This window comes from Saccopteryx bilineata, chromosome 5, assembly GCF_036850765.1.
Source record: "Saccopteryx bilineata isolate mSacBil1 chromosome 5, mSacBil1_pri_phased_curated, whole genome shotgun sequence".
Lineage (NCBI taxonomy): Eukaryota > Metazoa > Chordata > Mammalia > Chiroptera > Emballonuridae > Saccopteryx > Saccopteryx bilineata.
In genome coordinates, this window is record NC_089494.1 from 203486910 (window position 1) to 203508811 (window position 21902).

General features: G+C 35.3%; 1 protein-coding gene across 1 annotated transcript; it reads right to left on the reverse strand.

The window, feature by feature from the left end:
- Positions 1-258: 258 nt before the first annotated feature.
- Positions 259-21760, reverse strand: FGF5 (fibroblast growth factor 5). Its single transcript, XM_066280349.1, has 3 exons — positions 21133-21760; positions 13495-13598; positions 259-613 (listed from the first exon to the last, which is right to left on the reverse strand). The coding sequence occupies exons 1-3, from the start codon at positions 21485-21487 to the stop codon at positions 266-268; spliced, it is 807 nt and encodes a 268-aa protein (XP_066136446.1). The 5' UTR covers positions 21488-21760; the 3' UTR covers positions 259-265.
- Between the last annotated feature and the right edge of the window lie 142 nt (positions 21761-21902).

Sequence of the window (21902 nt, forward strand, 5' to 3'; positions counted from 1 at the left end):
CAGAGTCCTAGTATGCACTAAGCATAATGCAAAGGGCTTTACGTCTTACTGAACTGAAACAGTATGCTCCCTGGATTGATTCAAAGAATTCCTGTTCAGTTCTATCAGAAAACTTTTTTTTTCAGTCACACTGAAACAAACGACCTGACTTGACTACAATGTAGTAGAGCTGAAACTGTGTCCAAAAATTTTTCTTCAGAGCTGTACAGATACCTATAGAAACTCCTGAGGGGAAGTGTGGTTTTTCACAAGGCCAGGATGCACATTATCCAAAACGAAACTTGAGTCTGTATTTCACGGTGTTGGGACTTTTCCGAGGTGCTGAAAGGGGAACCTTTGGTTTGATAGGATTAGGTGGCTTTTTCTTCTCAGGAACAGTAACTGTGAAAGAAAGTTCTGGCTGCTCGGACTGTTTGAATCTTGGCAGGAAGTGGGTAGAGATGTGCTGGGGTTTCACCCGTGGGCTGCAGCCTCGTTTAGCTTTCCCCCTTTTGTTCAGGGCCACGTACCACTCGCGTCCTGTGTTTTCAGTTCTGTGTATTGCTGAGGCATAAGTATTATAGCTGTTTTCTTGAAATCGCTCCCTGAACTTGCAGTCATCTGTAAACTTGGCCTGTGGGGAGAAAAAAAAGAAACTTAAGTAGTAATAATATTTTCAGAGTGTAATAAAACATGGTCTTGTACTATAAAGAAAAATCAAGAATTCCATTGACCCCTGCCCTCTTACTACATTCTCTTTTATAAAGAAATATTTGATTTTTTCAAAGTTACTTCAAAATTACTATTTTGTTTCTATAGTCCTATTTTATTCATTTTTGTAGTGCTGATTTCTGTTTGCTATGTACTTAGCAAAATAATATCAATGTACATAAAAATGATAGCAGGAAGTCTTAACATATTTAAATTCTGTTACTGTTTTAAAATTACTTTGAATTTTGTAGTTAAAAATTAACTTTAACATAAGATTTTTCCTTCTAAAGCCATCAAGAAAATAGTACTATATTAATAAGAAGTAATTGCCTTATAAAACGTGAATCCATGATGAGAGAAATGGGGTCATATTATTCCTTTGAAACAAGAATACATTTTTCCATGTTTTCAGTATGATTCATGGTACTGAGAGAAGGATAACAGATGGCACTATTAATATTGCATGTGTTAGAGTTCTTTAGGAAGATACATGTCTTCACACGGTGTTACAAGAGAGTATAACTGATGCCAGAAAGAAAAAATTACTTTTTTGAATCATTAGCAACACTTCAGCCAAGTATCTATCACCCTCCACACACACACACACACACACACACACACAACCACACACGCATGCATAAACACACACAATATCTGCTCTTGGAGTACTAGAAATAGTAGAGAAAGCAGAAAGTCAACATGTGTCACGGTACAGTTTGATTAATGGAATTATGACAGTGGTATGCAAGAGAGTACAATGATAACATACAGGAAGGGAATCTAAGAGGATGGAAGAAGCAGGGAAGAGGACTGGAAAGTCTTCCTAGAAAAGGTGACATTTGAGCTCAGTCTTCAAGTAGTGAGGCAGGTGATGAAGGATTTTCAGGGAGCAGAGAGAGAACAGTGTGTCCATAGGTCAGCATGACACTACTATAAGTAATTCAGTGTGACTTTCACTGAGGATGCATGAGAGAAGAGATGAGGCTGAAAAAGTAGGCCAATATCTGCTCTGAAATGGCTTAGTTAAGAACACGGAAGGAATTGCAGGAATATGGTATGGAGGAAGAGCCTGAGCATGGAGTCAGGCAGATGTTTGTTCAATTACCAATTCAGCCAATGGAGGCTGTAGCTTTAACCTCCTTCACATGCATAGGGCCATTGTGAAAATCAAAATATTTTTCTATTGGAAATGTCTGTGGCTTTCAGCAAATACAAGAGTTCATAACCTGGAAAAATTTGAACTTCTATCCTAAACCAAACCACCAATTTTCATAATTTCAAGAAGCACCATTTGTATAGAATTCCTGGGTTTGGAAATACCAAATATTAGATGTCTATATATAAAAACACTAAATATATAGTAAGTCCTCACTTAACATAGTTGATAAATTCTTGAACAATGAGAATTTAAGCAAGAGGATGTATCAGGAAACAAGTGTTATCATAAGCTAATTGATATCAAGACAAGTTAAGATCCTATGGCATAGTTCTCATCATAATAACATCAGCAAACTTCTAAATAAAGACCCAAATACTTCTAATATTAGACATGGAAAGAAATGTGAGCTATACAAACATTTAACAAAGATAAATTAAAACAAATAAGAGAAGTCCCTTCCAACCGGCATATTGTAGGTCAGGGACAAGGGCAGCCTGGGACAATTAGACATGCGAGTTCACCTCATGTGCATATCTTTGGGATGTGTTAAGAAACTAGAATCCCCTGAGAAAAGCCACACAGACATGGGACAATGGCGGGCTCCACACAGTGACCCTGGCCAAGAATCGATTTTTTTCCCTGCATCAACATTATAATGAAATGACATTAAATTAAGTGATATGATTTGAAGACCTGCTGTACATGATATATCTTCTATATCAGACCAAGAGGTTCTATACTGGAATAGAAGTCCTTGCTTTTAAGAATAATGCTAAACTTTTCTTTGCAGTATAGATCACAATACTAATCTGAAAGTCTAAACACTGCAAGGTAATCTCCACAGATCTGTTGATATAGCCACATGTAATGTTGTTTGTGCAAAATACAGACAATAGAAGCCAATCAATTCCAGAGTGTTTCTAACAAACAGCACATTTACCTTATATATGATGGTTTACATTCAAGTGTAGTTCAATTGATAAGGTACTTTATTTGGGGGCTATAAAGCTATATATCTGAAACATTCACAAGTCTACTGGTAAATGTCTGGATTTGAACTTTAGAAGACTGGAAGCAGGTATTTGTGTTGTTTCATTTTTCACTTTTTATTTATTTATTATTAAATTAATTGGGGTGACTATTTAATTAAATTTTATAGGTTTCAGGTGTACAATTCTAAATACATCCTCTATATATTGTATTATGTATTCATCACCCCAAGTCAAGTCTCCTTCCATCACCCTTTGCCCGTTCTTTACCCTCTTCTACCTCCCCCACCTCCGTCTCCTGTGGTAATCTGGAAGGACATGATAAAAAGAACCACTACTTACAGCTTTCTCTCATCCCGTAACCTACAGCCTAGGTCTAAACCAAGGGTGCTATGCTGATATCACTTCAGAAGTGCACATTTATTGCTCCTGTTTTTTATTTATTTATTTATTATTTATTTATTTATTTATTTTTATTAAGTGAGAGGTGGGGAGTCCTTATGTGCCCTGACTGGGATCCCCCTGGCAAGTGCCTGAGGTGAGGCCATGAAACTATCCTCAGCAGCCAGGGCCAACTTGCTCAAACCATTCAAGCCATGGCTGCAGGAGTGGGAGAAAGAGAGGGAAAGAAGGGAGAGAGGTAGAGAAGCATATGGTCGCTTCTCCTTGTGTGCCCTGAGTGGGATTAGAACCTGGGACTTCTACACACTGAGAGACGTTCTACTGCTGAGCCAACCGGCCAGTGCCTGATCCTGTTTTTTATTGAAAAGACTTTCTTACAAGTCAAATCTAGATTTGTCTATTGCTGCCTAGTTTTTAAAAGAACTTGAATGTATTTTCATTCAATTAGATAACCCCAAAGTTCTATTTCCAAATAAAAGCTCTAACTATTTGGAATGTTTTCTGCTACATAAAAGGATAAGCATTTTAGAAAGGTGAAGAAGATTTCATTTTAAACATTAACAGGTATATTTATGTTGGCTCAAATATTTTTCTTAAATACATTTAAAATTTTTTCTTTAAAAATATATAACACATTATATCTTGACCTGACTTTTACACCTGTTTCACAAAAATCCATTTTCCTAAAATAGAGATAGCTGTGATTGTTTTATCCAATTTTGACAGGTTTAAGTGTACTACATTATGGAACCTATTTTTTTTCCCTGACAGTGTTAAAGAAAAAACATGCCATTTTTTTATTGGTGTGAGACACACACATACCGGAGCAAGTTAAACCTATAGCAATTCCTTCTTAGAATCTTAATATGAGTGAAAGCCCACTGATACCACTCACTAAGATTATTTCATCTAAACATTTTCTCTTTTCCTCCTTGAGATTCATGTTTTAAAGTCTCTGAATTTTTCACAGGTCACGAAACTTTACACAGTGTCAAAATGTTCTGAACCTGGGGAGCCACACACTACATTTGCAGTCACTCAGTCATTCTCAATCCCACATTAAGATGGGAGCAAAGGTGATCAGACTATTTTGGCTTCCTGAATTGACTTCTAATTTAATGTTTTGTCTGAAAAATTCCTCTAGTTACAATGAAATAACCATTTCAAACAAGCATGTCGGTGAGTTTTTTCATCAGGAGATCTGGTTTCTTTTTGAGGGATCGACTGTTGCTGTCAGTATTCTTGGCCTTGCTCAGACAAGATCGGGACCCTAACCACTGCATCTCTGTCTCTAAAATCCTGCGTAGAGCATCTTAACAGCAGCGTCAGTAAGCAGCATAGATCTTAGCTATAGGAGTTTAAATATATATACATTTACTATTACAAAATTTTAAATAATAAATTTTCCAGGCTACTTTTAATTTTTAAAATCTCCTTTGAATTATCAGAAGCCCTTTAACAAGATACATATTTTTTAAATAACAGAGCTACATTTTCCCTTAGGAAAAGTGAAGTTGATATAAAGACTTTTTTTTTAACAGTTAAGCTATTAAGTGGACAGGTGAATCAAATTTCAAATAAACTATTGAAATCAAGACTTCTACCACCTCATTGCCCTATACTACTTTTGGCCACTACAACAAAACCAGTCATTAAAATGTTTATAGAGCATATATGTTTCAAATTCAGTTTTTCATGAATTTATTCAATAGATGTTTAAGGACTTCACCAAATGCCAGGATTATGTTAGTTGCCACTCTCACAATGAAAAGCAGTATACATGCTGTCCTGCCCATGTTCTTTGTTGACTTAAATTATCAGTTTTTCTCTTTAATTTCTCCTTGATCTTGTAAGTGTGAAAATAAGTTACATTCAATAGAATTTTACTCAACCATAAAATAAAATGAAATCTTGCCATTGTGACAACATGGATGGAGCTAGAGAGTCTTATGTTAAGAGAAATAAGTTGGACAGAAAAGACAAATACCATGTGATTTCACTTTTACAGGGAATCTAAAAACAAAATAAAACAAAACAAATTAACAAACAATGAAAAAGAAATAAACTCATATATATAGAAAACAAACTGATGGTAACCAGAGGGGAAGAGGTTGGGAGTTGAGCAAAAAAGGAAAAAGGGATTAAGAACTACATAGAGAAAAGACAGACAGCTGTCAGAGGTGAGGGGAGTTGCAGGGCTGGGTGAAGAAGGTGAAGGGATTAAGAAAAAAATCATATGCATAAACAACAGTATGTTTCTCCAGTGGGAAACGGGGTGGAGGGAGGGTAGAAGACAGTAAATGAGGGGTAAATGGTGATGGAAGACTTGACTTGGAGTGATGAACTCAATACCATATACAGATGGTATATTATAGAATTGTGCATGTGAAATCTATATAATTTTATTAACCAGTATCACCCCAATAAATTCAATAAAAAATTTTAAGTAAAAAGAGCTATAAACATCTAGTTATAAAGTCATCATAGGGATATAATACATAGCATGGGGAATAGAGTCATAAATACATATTATAATAACTATGTATAGAGTCAGGGGGTACTAAACTTATTGTAGAGATCACTTTGTAAGGTATATATGTTGAGTCATTCTGCTGTACAGCAGAAAATAATTTCATATTGTATGTCAACTATAATGAAAATTAATTTTAAAGTAATAACTAAATCAGCAAAAAGTTACATTGAATAAACCATAATTGCAAAATTAAAATGAAATGTTCAAATCAACTAATTTCTATGTAATTTAATATAGTCCTAATTGGCAAAAAATAAATAAAATAAAACAAGCTATTTTTGCTTGAATATGTAAATTATTCTGAGGAGGGAAAACATAGTTGTGTTAGAAAAAAAGAAGAACTTTGGGATTAAAGGAACACTTTGCCTTGATTGTACTCATATCTCACATAGTAAGGACACAATACATATTTAGAAGAAACTTCAAATGCAGTTCAAAGAAGATAAAACTTGGATTAAATGGGATAGTCCAAAAAAAAGGCTACTTCTAGTTAATTGAAATCTGAGGGTCAATCAAACCAAACAGAATGTTTTCTGAAATAATATTTTTTACAGATTTCTTAACCCTTTTAACACAGTTTTGTTTCCTAGTAAACATCACATTGTATAATTGAGGATTGAGTATTTGTAAAGAATGAGATGAGGCTATGCAAACAAGTAGCAATAGTCATTAGGTGCAACTATAGAAGTAACTGTGCAGTCTGAGGTTGAATTAGTACTAACACCAGTATAAACCTTGGTGTTTGCTGGGCATTTAATCAATTTTAATTCTTTATTTCACTTTGCATTCCTTGATATGCCTCTTTTCTTAAACCTTATAAAGCTAAGAAATAATTAAATAAGTATAAGTAATTAAAATGTTTTTATAGGCTGTAAGATTATTAATTAAAATATTATTATAGACTGTAATAAAAAACAATTATAAACCAAATTGTGCTCTAAGCAATGTTTCCTTGCTGAACGCATCTCCACTTCTCGCTCCCCTGCATTCTTGAAGTGCTTCTGGATTTTCATCCCTACTCCCACCAGCGGGGCGGCCCCTGACAGGTGCCCTTAACCCAGGCAGTTGTGTAGGATGTTCCCTGCATGAAGGCACCTGCCTTTGATGATGAGTGAAGGCTGAAAGCCAGACCTTGCTTTAACTGCTCCCAAGCAGAGTACCCCAGAACAGGGCTCCACACATGCAAAGGGGCTGTCTTCTACTCTTTAATATAAGTTTTACATGGACCAGTCACAACCATACCATGCTATCTCTAGGACATGGCCATATTTCCTGCTTGGCCCTGCCCATTATTCATTCAATAGCTCCAGTTCTTCATTCTCAGCAACCAAGGGAACAGACAAGTTGGTTTAAAAATAAAACAATCTGAGGTCTTGTAGTAAAGAATATGAACCATAGGATTGCTCCTCTGAACTTCATGAACTAACTTAAAATTACCCAGCGAGCCAGTTCAAAATGCAGATTCCCAGGCACTATCTCCAGAAATTGTGTTTTCGTAAGTCTGAGGTGAGCCCCTGAATTTGTATCATTGACCTGCATCCTGTGTGATATAGGTAAGGTGAGGAACACGCTTGGAGACACATAAGATAGATGTTTTCTTTTTAGTGTTCTTAATTACTTAATAAAGTGGGTTATTGAGAGGTTTTACTCATATTATTTAATTCTCACAATAATTCCATCACTATTAGGATGTTCTTATCTGATTTTCCAGTCAGAGATGTAAAGAAAATGATTCATCTAACGCCCCACATTTATCAAGTGCCAGGGTAAGTCTGTGACTTAAATCTCCAATCTTTTGATTCCCAGATTCAAGCTCTTCCCATAATATCGTACAACCCAAGGGCACATTCTGTGCTTTTGCAATTTCCCCTGCCCTGAAGTCGCTCCATGTTAAAATACTGATGGAAACCGAGTGCCACTCTCTTAACCTCAGAGGAATATACCAGTATCTCTCGCTTTAACCTGAAATGAAGTTCTGAAGTTCTCACTTCTTCACAACCAGATTTCCTCAGTAAAATAGGCCCTCTAACCAGATTTACATAGTGGGAGCAGGAGTAGGGAGAGAGAGGACTGATATTTACTGCACCCATTTGTGAGCTTGAATTACTATACATTCAACTTTACTGTGTAAATGGAAAGCTCTTAGAGGGCAAGGGAATTTCTATTCAAGTACAGTACTTTTATGTAGCTCATGGTCTTGACTGGAAGAGTGGTGTGCTTCATAAGTTATTTTTTAATGATGAAAACTATTGCTCAAGCCTCCATTTCCCCTTCCTGTTAACATGCCCAGCATTAGGGGCCGCCCACTCCTCCTCACTCTGCTCCCAGAACAGGAAGTCCAGTGCAAACTCCCCTCCCAAGCAAGCCAGCTGGCACCCTCTGAACCCAGGAAAGGAGGACGTTCTCGTCCTTGCTTAGGGCTGATCAAGCACACATTCCATGCCTGTTTCGTAAACTCTGCAATTAGCTTTCCTTCCAAACATGATCCCCTAAAACCCTGAGAAACAAAAATAATTCTACTACATGCTTATGCTTCTCTCAGGATCTTTAAAATAAGCTAAAATATTTTTCCCCAATAAGCAATGAGTTATCATGCATACCTGATGAAAAAACTGAAGAATACATGATAACCACCTTGTCTAGGATTTATATTTTTGGAATGAAAAGAGCAAACAAACAAACCAGATGCACAATATGGCTCTGAGAGAATTATGAGATTATAAACATTGGAAATCCTTGTCTCTTTAAGAGTTTGATTCTGGGCACGTAGGTTCCTTGGAGAAAGAAAAACCCAGGAGATAAGGGGCTACCAATACATGAAAAGTTTCAAGCTCAAAGAAAAAAAAAGTCAACGATAGATCGTATTTGGGGATGGTCTACATATCTGAGGGGTCACAGCTGCCTGACCTCCAAATCAGAAAGTCTTCTAAGAGAGGAGATTGAGGATCACCAAACAGCTGCCTGAGCAAATTTAAGATCTTCTTTTTAACATGAAATACTGATAAACTTTCCAGACACTATTCTAAATGTTTTATATGTATTATCTCAGTTAAAATGCTTCACCATCACAATAGATTGTAATTTGAAATTTCCTACTTTTAGAGATGATATAATCAAGGAATAGAAAAATTAAGAATAAAGATACAGTCTAAGTTAAGTAGAAGGGCACAATCTAATTGTGCTCTTAACCACCACACTCAGATTTATCCGGACCCACCTCAGATAAATGCAGAAACGCTCTATATGGGACTTTCAAGAAAGACAACACACCTGAGGTGAGAGCAGGAACAGTGTCAAGAGGGAGCAAGAACAGCTAGCAAAAAATAGAAGCAGAAAGAGAAGGGTGCTCAGTTCTATACAGGAACCCAGTTTGAGAATGATGAATTGTGAAAGAGGTCACAGCGAGGGCTCTGACTAACCTTCACGACTCTGGGAAGAAATTTTCTACGCCTATTCTGTATGATTTCCAAAGCATTTTGAGAAAACCATACTCCTTCATCCTTGTAAAGAATGCTGAAAAAATCCTACATGGTAGAAATTTGGATGCATTGTATATTTAGAATACACTAGCAGAGGTTTTAAAGAGAGCTGGGCGTAGATTAGTAGGAGTATGTACTTTGAATGAGTGCAGAGATCAGTGCATACTGAGATAGTTGAAGTTCAAAGACAACTTCTTAACAAATTAACAAACTTAGCACACAAAAGAAATAAAAATAAATGTTGTTTAAGTTTAATCATCTGAGCTATTTACCATCTTTGTGTCCACTCACACTGAAACATATTCTAAATGAAAATTTTTCTGTGAACAAAGCAGATGTATCTTCTGTTTTGAAAGTTCATCTTGAAAAGAGTTCCCTACGAAGTCACCATCACATTGAATAGCCAACGTTTGTAAAACTTGGAGATAAGTTCTGCTGCAGACACATCCTCTCCTTTCTAGATTTTAAAAGCAAGTATTGGAAATACTAACGTAGGTGGAAAAAAAAAAGATTTCAAAAATATCTTAGAATGAGAGTGGGAGAGACCAGGTGGGGTTGGCGAGGTGGGAGAAACAAGCAAAATATCTGAAGGATGAATCATAGTATTGTTCTTTCAAATGTAATATAAAAAATATTATTAAATCATGAAGTTATTAAAGCCTATAAAATAATATATTGAAACAATATTGTTAGTTTGAAACAGAACATAGTATCTTCTTTCAAAACAACTTTTACTTACCAACCATTATAGCCTATAAAATGAAAAACAGAGAATTTTAAAAGGCTATAGGTCTGGTTTGATCACTTAACTGTGTTAACTTAAGAAAATATTTAACATCTTTAAGACTTTTCCTCATCTAATTATGTAATGAGATAATGTGAGTGAAAGAGCTTTTAAACAATTATACAAATACATTATCTTTGTCTAGTAAATAATATTTAATATTCTGATTGTTATTATTAAACCAAGTTGAGAATCTATAATCACCCATGAATATTTCTAATAACATATAAATTTACTTTTGTCATAATTATATGAATACATTTTTAGTTTATACTTATTTTGTAGCTAAACCCTAAAAGTCTTATTAATTTTTTAATGTTTTCCAGTTTTATTAAGATAGAATTGGCATATAATAGTGTGTAAGTTTAAGATACATGTGATGATTTTAAACATACAGCAGATCCTGGAAAAACACTGTTTCCTTCAACATCATTTTATTATAATGCTGATGAGGAAAAAAAAACCTGTTTTGGGATAGGTCCACTGTCTACATGGGTTTTCTTTGGGAACTCCTGTGTCTCCTATGTCCCAAAGATGTGCACTTGAAGTGAACTGGCATGACTAACTTGTACCAGTGTGAGTGTGTATGAATATTCTCTTAATGCAAGGTGTCCAGTCGGGGTGAGTTCCTGCCAGTGCCCTGAGCTGCTGGGGAGGCTCGGCCACCTGAGAACCTGATCTGGAATAAGCGACTTAGAAAACAATTCTCTTACTTGTTCTTATTAATCTTTCTTAAATATCTGTATAGCTCACATTTCTTTCCATGTTTACTATTAGAAGGGTTTTGGGATTTTATGTAGAAATATGGTGATTTTTTTTTGAAATGTGATATTTTGTGACGAGATATGCCATAGTAATGAATTTGTGTTTATATCAATTAGCCTATGGTAAGACTGATTTCCTAATACGTAGTTTTGCTTAAAGTTGCAGTTTTCAGGATCTGACTGATGACATTGAGGACTCACTGTGTGTTTTGAAATGATTATAAAGGTTTTCAGTAAATGACTTCAAAATTATTAATTTGAAACAAATCACAAATTACAGATTTAGTCTTAACAGTATAAAGGTTTTTAGCCTGTTTAGTGATGATGCAATTTTGTAAAACAACTAAATCAAATACTGTAAGTATATTTAAAGTTACAAGAACAATTTTTCAATATGTTTAAATAGAAACTGATAAGAGGAAAGAAACCATCTGGGTTTAAAACTGATCATTGCTAGAATTAATGTTATTTCTGAATTCAGCTTCCTTAAAATTAAATCATTTTATAATTAAATTAGATTTCCATCTAGAAAAAAAAGTACTAATAAAAGCTCTGATAAGAAAAAGTGGGCTTAGACAATTGTTCTAAAAAGAATCCACATAATCAGAGAGCTTAATTTTTTATCTGCAATCCAGTTCAAAGTCATCAGAATGACTTTCATATCAAAGAGCTTCAGTGAGTGACAAGAGCAAGACTTGCTTTGTACTGTTTAAAAGTCATTATTCCTTGAAACAACTTTAGCCTGCCAAGATGAGAAAGAATAACAGATGCTTTTTTTTTTTTTTTTTTGCATTATCTGCATTATTTCAGCCAGCCATCCTTAGACATTTGGGTCGAATTTCTGGAAATTTGTTACTTGCTTTTGACAGAGGAATCATGTATCCTAACCTCTCAGTTTGACCTTTCTAATTGGCATCCATTTGAAATACTTTGCTTGCTGTGGCAATTACCCTTAAGTTGGCTTAAATTTAGTCTATTTTTTTTTGCCTGTACTGGGGCACGAATTTGAATATTTAAAAAAATGAAGATTTTCACCCAAAACAAAGCAGTCAGAGAAAGTTTTTTACATATACCACATATTATTCTCATGCTTAGATTTTGAATATGTTTCAATCTTTCATAACCTTGACGTTGATAGAGGAAAAGTTATTCTGTGCAGATGTTTGGTCATTGTTTTGTACTCTGTATATGGATTTTTCAAAAAACAAACTGTTAAAAATAAAGTGGCTTGTCCTACTTTTCCAAAGCAATGCAGAAATTGTCCTCTTAAAATAATTTAAAAATCAAAGAGTAATTACTTTATGAATACTTCTATGATACTATAGCACTATGATATAATAATTGGCTCAGAAAATAAAAAAGGCAATTTTTTTTATAACTCTGGTGTTGGGTAATTAAAGTAGTTAACAAAGGTTTTCCATTTATCTTAATAAACTGAAATTCCAGTAGTTTGTTATTTTCAAATTATCATATACTAATAAATAATATTTGTTGAGTACTTATAATGTACCAAATACTGATTTAAAAGCTTTATATATATTATCTTATTTAATCCTCAAATAACTGTAGAAACATCATACTGCCTCCTCCAAGAGATATATTTAACAAACCACTTTTAGATACTAAGAAAAGAAAAACTGGACATATTACACATTGAACCAAATGGAATTCTTATTTACTTTCTTAAAGGTCTGTAAAGTAGATGTCATAAATAGTAAGTTTCAATTGATTGCATTCAGTGAAAACTTCTTACATATTTTGAAAACTGGAAAAGTGATATATTTTTAATTCATTTAATAAGAATTAAAGGGAATAAAGATTAAAGGACTAACATTAAATACTTGCTTTTTCAAACGACTTAGTGCTACAAAACTTAGTACACTGCAGAAAAATCATAAGTCACTTTTAGTGCTGCACATATGTACTAATACAGATTAACAGAACCTGTGAGAAGGAAAACTAAGCTAAATATATTTTATTACCTTTACAATGTATTAATGCTTCCCAAGTAATCAACATTTTCAGAACAAGGAATAGAAATCTATAATTATAAATTGCTAATGAAGTATATAAGTGGTCTGAAGCAATGTTTACAAGTGTAAAATCAGTCTTTATAGTTTAAAGAATTGTTTTCAATGCAGCAAAAATGCAAGATGAAGAAGTCTGCAAATGGTCAAATATAATATTTCTATGAAAGGTCAAAATGTTTTCATGGTTGATTTCTTCCCACTGTACTTATTAAAATAAAAATGTTTTATTACTTAGCCCCAATTTTTGACGTTATGAACAGCTTGTAAATTAAATAAGAATCGGATGAACTAAACACACATACAAACCCATCATAAACATATAAATTTAAAATATTACATAATATATTATTTTCTTAATATTTTTTCTCACTTGGACCACACTTAAGAATAAATAACGACAATCATTTTGAGAATGCAAATTATCGTTAAAAAATTTTTGTGGACTCTATTTTTTTTCAGGTAAATAAAATATTTATATCATTACTTACAAAAATGCATACAATGCTTTTGGTTAATGTAGACACAATTTTACCGAAACAAAAAACACTAAGTTCTCTGGTCAAACTGTCCTATCTACTTACTAATTTAGAAAGTCACTTCATTCCATTTTACAAATGTAAAATCTCCATAACACCTTTAACAAATATAAAGTGGTTCTACTTACACTTGCATGGAGTTTTCCTTTTTTTGACATCGCTAAAAATTTGTTGCTGAAAACTCCTCGTATTCCTACAATCCCCTGAGACACAGCAAATATTTCCAAAACACCTAGGATGACAGAAATCCCAAAATAAAACATAGGCTCCTCCATATACCATTGTGAAAAAATAAATTTCTATATAAATTATTTACATTCTTTTCTAATATGATTTTTTAAAGTAGTTAACATATTTTGTAATATTCATTATGTTAAAAAGGCTGGCAATCAAGTGTTCATTTAAAATGATAAATTTCAAGATTCAAAAATTTTGTTCTGCTTCATTATTCTCTTTATTCCTACAAATAAGTTACTTTTAGTAAATATTGTTTAACAGTAGAATCCTTGAAGGACTTTTAAAAATATTTTTTGAAATGATTCTCATGCACTGTTTCTCTGTCAGAGATAATGCATTATTTAATACTAAAGCACATAAAGTTTGTACTCAAGAGTAGCATAAATTGTTGAAAGCCTTAAAATATTTATTTACATAACAGAAATCTCTCTTTTCAAAATATCATAATTATAAAGGCACAAATCAATATATACCATACTCAGTCATTTAGTGAGTAGTTTAAAGATTACACATAACAAGATACTAAGAACCTTATAAATCATTTGGGATTATTGGCTCAATGAAGTGTTTAATGGATTAGAGTTTGAGACATCTTGCATTTTGAATGGTGTTTCTGGAAAAAAATTTAATGAAGGATTTTATTATGCTAATAATTATATTTGTTACTTCATTGTTAGTCTAAGTCCCTCTATCTCCTATAATAATTTGAAAACCCAAATCCACTCGGTCAGGAAACTGACATACCATAGATCATAGAGCATTTTTAATAAACGAGACTCAGTCTGTATATAATTGGAACTGCCTCTTTGTCATAGACTCATATACGTTATATAAACACAAGAAAAGTACATATAGTGCTTTTTGTTAATTTCCTACATCAAAATACAAAATAATAAAAATAAAAGAAGAGAAAAAGGACAAATAGTATAGTTCACTAGTGTTACAAAGGTGCCTGTCCTAGAAAAAAAGAAAAGAAACAGAGATGGGAGGAACAAGGGGGAAAAAAATCTCAATAGTTCAATCTATAATATTTTGAGCATATGTTCTAATTAAAGATCTCAATAAGACTCTGCTGAATAGAAATATTCACCTGATTTTCTTGAAATAACAATCTCCTCCTGGAGTATTTAAAATACATACAAAAAAATTATGCAATTTACAGAAAGTAGTATGTTGTGGATATGCATATATTTGTATAAATGCATATGAATATCTTTATTTTGCACTAATGTTGAACAATGTGAGTTAATACCTAAAATTGTAGTGAATACTACTGTTTATTTATTTAGCTTGATATCTGAACAATTCTTGATCAGAAAGCTTATGAAAGAGGGAGTGACAAAACTATTGTTTTTGTTTTCTACTCTTAATCCAGAATGAATAAAACGTAGCTCAAAAAAACTAAAGCAACCAATTTATTAGTAGATATTTCTTTAAAAGGTATAAAAAAACACCTAAAAACTATTAGAAACTTCTCTGCTTTTACAAACTGCTAAAGAAATTACTATCTCAAATTCCTTTTTGGAAAATGTTATTTATGATAGATTTTGCTATATAAATTATGACTATGATGCATAACCAAAGATTTAGAGGCATTATTATTTTATCAAATATTAATGAAGCACATAGAATGTCTTGTAAAGTTAAAAACACTGTAGGGTGTAGCAGGTATAATAATACTTATAAAACATAAATAGAAATCTGATACAAAGTTGTATTTCTATCCAAGTTACAGAATGATCTTGAGAAGAGCATTAGCATTGGTGATTTTAGATATCTGAGAGATGGGGGATATAATTGTGAATACTGTATATATGTGTTAAAAAGTGAGACAAAGAAATAAATTGTCTAGGTGTGGAATGATAGCTGCAAAAGAGATAATATGGAGTTCCTATAAGGTGACTGGTACATGTTTTCCCCCAGTTGACCCATGGTTCTACATTGTCAGAGGCATCTTATTCTTCGGAAAATTACCTGGTTTTGTAAATGCAAACATATTGTGTATTCATGAAAAAAAATACTTGGCAGCATAAAAGATAAAATGCTCATTAATATATACGTTTGCATGCTAACATTTAACAGGTCAAAACACAAGGACTCTATAAATACGTGTTTAAACGAAGAACTCTTCGTTTCATACAACTAACATACTCTATTTTTGAGAAAGGCTTATTTCCACTCAATTTAACTTGTTTCTTAACACTGTATATTCTGCATGTATATATGTTAGGTAAAATTTGCATCGGAATGAATTTTATATATGGAGAAGATGAAATATAATAAATGTAAAAGTGTTATTTTATCATATACTGCATGGTTTCTTTCCTTGTGAGTTCTAGTACAGAAATGAAAGAATGCCTGAGAATAAAAAGATTTTATCATTTTAAGAAAATTATATCTCATTTAAAGCTTAAAAACATACTTTTACATATAACATTCTATTTAAAATTATGAAGAATACAGGGAAAAAGATAAGGTTAAGTAAAATAATTGTTTTTTCAGATAGGTAACTTTGGTATAAGCTTTTAAGTCTTAATGTAATTATGGTATAATATTGTGAATGCTGCTAAGTTCAACATTTCCAAAGTAATTTCAACAGTAATTCTACAATGTCTTTTTTTTTTCTAGAATATTAGAGCAGATTCTATATGCTCGACAATTCACATTTCTGGGCCCTAAAAGATCACTATAATTTTATTATGCCAAATCTCAGTAACTCACTAAAGATTCTCTACATAATATTCTCTATAGTAAATCCATGTGTATTAAATCACACATATATAAATCCCAAGGAACAGTTCTCTAAAATGAATCCTTTTTCAATTTCAGTAATTTCTTGATTGTTATTGAAAGTCAGCGATAATAAACTTAATGGAAATTTACAATTTATATTGTAGATGACAAAATGATATCCTTAAGTGAATGTATGTAAGGCCAAGTGTGTCTCACAGATCATAGACAGTCGATGAATATGAGCTAAATTAGATTATTCTCTTTGACCTTCTCACTACTTCTGTTTCCCTTTCAGGACACCCCGACATACAGGCATCTATGGAAACATGGTTTAGTACTCTTCTGCTATTTTGGCCCTCTCCTGCTTGGGGAATGGGGCAAGCGGAAGGAATCAGTATAAGTTCATTCCCCTTGAAGTGCTAGCAACAGTGTATTATCTTTCCTAGGATATTCACATTTAAGAGGACTGAAAAAGAGGGCAGTGCTCACAGAAGAAATTTTCTTGGTGGAATTTTGGGGTGGCATTCCAAACTTTGGGGTTGAATTTTGTTGTTTGAAGGAGGCAAACACTTGGTGTTGCTCAGATTATACACACACTGTTTAATCCTCTCACAAGGTTAGGTATGCATTACAGAGTAAGCGCATTTTAGTAAGAAAGTATGTGCCCAGATTTTTCCGTCTAAACCAGATTTTTTAAAACAATAGGACTCTATTAAAGACAGCTAATATAAGCATGCAGGCTTCTCCTTTTTCTCTCTTTTCCTAGTAAGACACAAATATTCTATATATTCAAAAGCTTTCAATAGCCCATTGGAAAATCCTCAAAGAAAAATAATTTACAACTGAAGTTTCTCTCTTTGTGTTCACACAGCAACAGATACGCTGCATTGTTATCAAATCTGAGTCTTAAAATATCCAGTTTAACTGTTTTCATTAAATAAATTAGTAACAGAATATATTTTTCTACTGGAGTTTTTCTACATAGTAGACAGATTCTGGTTTTTTCAGGTTTGAGGGACTAGAGAAAGTTTGACTCTGAATGGCACCAAAATTGATAGTAAATTCAGATTTCTAAAAATCAGTAAAACTGAGAATGCAGTTTAAGCAAAATATATGATTGGAATTTTTATATTTTATATAAAGATTCTGGTTTTCTGTAGTCATAGCCTTTAATTTTTGCTTCCTAAATTGACAATTACTTAATTGCCACTTCTTCAATGGCCCAAGATAAGTTACCAAGAGCATTGTATTGAAACTAACCTTAGTAAATATAAATTAAAGCAAAGCCTTTGTTTCTATTCAATAGTTTTTCATCATCTATCTTTATCACATCTTCCTTAATTCCTTTCTGGTATTTCCTCATAATAAGAGTTTATGTGCAATGAGCTTGATTCTTTCTCTTTAAAACTTATGATAACTATTAGGGAAGCTAAGAATATAAGTTGTATACTTCAACTAAACAAATTATATTTCAAAATCTATGGCCAGCATGTACTTTCTGATGTTGAAACTAGAAAATGTTCACAGTTTGAAAAAATTTTGATGTCAAATAATAGTTGAGAAATACATACATATATATGTACACATATACATATATAATTGTATATATGCACATATATACATATATAATTATATATATAATATAAACATATATGTGTTTGTCTGACAAATATTACAGAAAATTATTGAGTTTAAAAGAACCTGTTAGAATGCAGTTTCATGGCAAAGTTTTGACTCTTTTCTGAAGTAGCAAACTGTGACAAAAAATAAGTTTTCTGTCATTGCTCACTCACAACAGGAGAATTAGATGACAAGGTAAAACTGATGTATCTTCTATTGTCCTCTACGATTTCAGCTATTTCAGCATCTCTTGTGAGACTTAGACAAATTCTTTTTTTTCATGTACCCTAACCAACAGACCATGAACAATGCCTTGGTTTGCATGTGTCAAGGAACTATTAAGTGCTGTGCCTTCAAAGAGGTATATAATCAGCTGTAATTAGCAGTTTCTGTTTCTCTTGCTACTTAAGGGAAGAAACTCACTTTAAATTTTCAAATTATATGCTATCTTTAAAAATGTGACATATTCCATAACTTCTTAATGAATCAAGGATAGTAAAATCTTAAGTAGTGTTGGACACTCCAGGCATCACACAACATAAAACTCACCATGATTGGACACTTTAGTTAGTATTTACTCTGTGACAAAAACCTATGGAAGCAAAACAAACAAACAAAAAACCCAACAATTCCCAAAGTAACCAAAATATCAATCTGGGTGAGGCAGGTATCCTATATTGGGTGCATGAATGAACGAATAAATGAATGAGTAAATTAATGATCACTTGCCATGTGAAACATACAGGCTGAACTCTGAAAGGCTATTGTAAGTTGGAATGAATAAAGAGTGTCAGTTAAAAGAGAGTTCATTTGGTCACTGTTAAGGAAACATCACTGTTCTTTTGTAGATACCTTTCAAAGTGAATTTTAAAACAAACATATTGGTTAACATCCTCTTTAGCTGAGTCTGTTCTTTGTTGAGTTGTTCTCATTTTCTTTCCTATTCTTTTCTACAACTGCCCCTTTGGGCAAGGCCTAAGCTGCAAAAAAAAAAAATTTTTTTTTATTTTTTATTTTTGTCTACATGCTTTTGTCCAAGAGAAGAGGGTGAATGTTTTGGAAGTAAGTCTGTTTTTCAGAGATTCCTGGAATACAAAACCCACCTCGACACATTCTTTTACTCCCCTGGGATCCCAACTGCTGCTCGATGCACTCTAACTTTGAGTCTGCCCCTTGGGAACACAGAAGTCATCCTCTGTCGGTACTAATTTCTTGGATAAACTACAAGAACAGAATAGAAAAGTTTTTCATATAAGATAAAGGAGGAAAGATCTCTAGCAGTGGCGAATGAACTCTGATGTCTCACAGAGTAAAGGGTTGCACGGGACAACATAAGGACAAATAGAAATACTGAAATAGACCTAACTCTTGCCGCCTCTGACATCTCATAGAATTCCCCTTCACCCTACCAGCAAACATGGTGAGTTGTTTGATAAGAGTGAAATGAACCTTAAAACATAGAAACAGGCTCATGTAAGAAGCTTGTAGGAGGTCCTGGAACTCAGTGGGGCATATATGAAAGGGCCCAGGCCATCTCACCATGTACAACAAAGCCAGTTGAAGCTGCATAGCTCAGTGACTAGTCTGGGGCAGGGAGCAGGAGTCCACCCGCTTCCCCCCAGAGCCAACTGCCCTCAGATCTTCACCCCTTCCTCCTGAAACTCCAGGAAGGAACTTGTTGGCCAGCCACCCCACCGGTGTGGGCACCTCCAACCCTCTCCAGAAGCCCACCCACTGTGGCTACCCACCGTGCTCCTCAGGAGCCTGGGTAAGAAGAAACCCAAGGACTCTGGTTTTGAGAGGGAGCCAGTTACCAGTCTGAGTTTCCTCATCCTTAAACAAGGAACTTAGACACTCAACAGATTAAGTGAGCAATTTCTGTGGGCCAGGCACTGCTCTAAGCAGAAGGAAAAAAAGAAGTGGTCAAAACAATGAAATTTACAGAGGGTGGAGAAAGAAATAAACCTGGGAGCTACCAGGCTGACACTCCTGAATCGGGCAACCATGCTCAGCGTTGTCCCTGGACATGTTTCCCCTCTGTTTGTGTCTCAGGGGACCGACGGGGCTGTGATTTTACCTGATGGAGTAACCCCATTGGAAGAGCAATCAGGCCCTACGGAGGAAAACCTCGGCAGAGATGCCCCAGTCCCTCACACAACCCCAGCTGCCGTAGAGGCAGTCAAAGGAAGCAGAGGAGCTGCAGTGATGGTCTGGGAATGCACAGGGAAGAGAAGAGAAATGAGAAAGTAGCGAAAGAAAGAACTAAAGAGAAAACTCAGAAAGAAAATTTAAAACTTGACTTAAAAAAAGAAAAAGAAATCCTACACAATTTGCACCTGTTCTGAATTGAACCTCCTCTGAATTTCCAATAAAATAAAGAATTTTATCCTATTTGTCCTTGGGAACCAAAGATTTGCCACTCTTTGTAACAAGGTGTTGTCTTGACCTCAAGCTACTAAACGTTGCTAAACCCAACTCCAGAGCTAATAATTTGAATGTCCACCACATCACCCTTTCTAAACATGTCCAGTTTTCCAGGTCACTGACTTCTTCCAAACAGGGAATGTCTGGTGCCCCTTAGAATATACATATATATATTCTGTATGTATATAATGTGTAAAGATGTATACACAATAGACATACATATACATATATGTATATACATACATTATATGTTATTTTGGGGTTTATGGTGGCGGTTCTAGGGGCTATGTGAGATTTGATTCTTCTAAAAATATAACTTCAGTTGTGGGTAAGGAAGAGAGATGCACTTTGATGCCTATTGAAAAATGCTAGCCTAGTAAACAGAAGCAGAAAGTAAATAGAAACTGAAGGAGAAGAAAAAAGAAGATTTTTGTTTTTTCTCCAGGCACAGACTGGAGGTTCCTCTTTGGGACCAAGGCAAACTGGAAACAAGGTGCCTATCTGTGCACCAGCTTTTGGGTCCTCCACTTCAGAAACCTCCCTCCATTCCTTATACCCCGGAGAGGGGTGAGAATGTGTGCCCCACCTAACTCATCTCCGCCCTCATCCACCAGTCTTTTTAGAGGGCCAGGTAGATCCCAGCGACCGAGGCATCGGAAGGTGAGCCAGTGACCCAGGAAATAACTAGTTGTCCCTCCCGAATGCCCGACCATCCACTTAGGACGGGTTCTGCTGGAGAACGAGCAACTTACTTAACATATTAGCTTCGTGGGAGCCATTGACTTTGCCATCCGGGTAGATCTGCAGATGGAAACCGATGCCCACTCTGCAGTAGAGGCTGCCAGTCCGGCGCCCCGAGGGGGTCCACTGGAAACTGCTCTGCTCCAAGCCGCTTCCTTGGCTGCCCGGAGAAGCCGCGGGGGAGGAGGCAGAGGAAGAAGAGGAAGATGTCGTGTTACTGCTGCTCCGGCGGCGGCTGGAGTCTCCCTGGTTCCTATCAGTGGCAGCGGGTCCGAGTTGCCCTTTGGTGGCGAGGCGCTTTTCCCCTTGAGCCCAGGCGCTGAGGATCAGGTGGCTGAGGAAGAGGAGGAGGAAGGACAAGCTCATTCTTCCAGCCGCGGGGGTCCTAAGTGCATCTTGTAGGGCTGGTTCTGGGCTCTGTAGCCCCCGCGCGGCTGCGTGCCTCTGGCGCTGTCCCCCTCGCCGCACCGGGTGGACATAGCCGCGGGGAAGAGAGAGGGAGTGCGGGAGAGAGAGAGAGAGAGAGAGAGAGAGAGAGAGAGAGAGAGGGCACCCGAACGGATCTCGGCGCTGGCACTGGGATATTTATAACGCCAGTGATCTCACTGTTTGGTGCACGCCTGCGAGGCTTCCCCTCACCCGCCGCTTTGTGTACGCTCCGGCCGGTTCGGGGAGGGAGCCCGCGGGTCCCGGGGGCGGGGGTGTGGAGGAGGGAGGGGATGAGAGAGAGTGAGGGGGTGGAGAAGCCGGGCGAAGAAGAGCTGCACCCCGACGCGGGGCG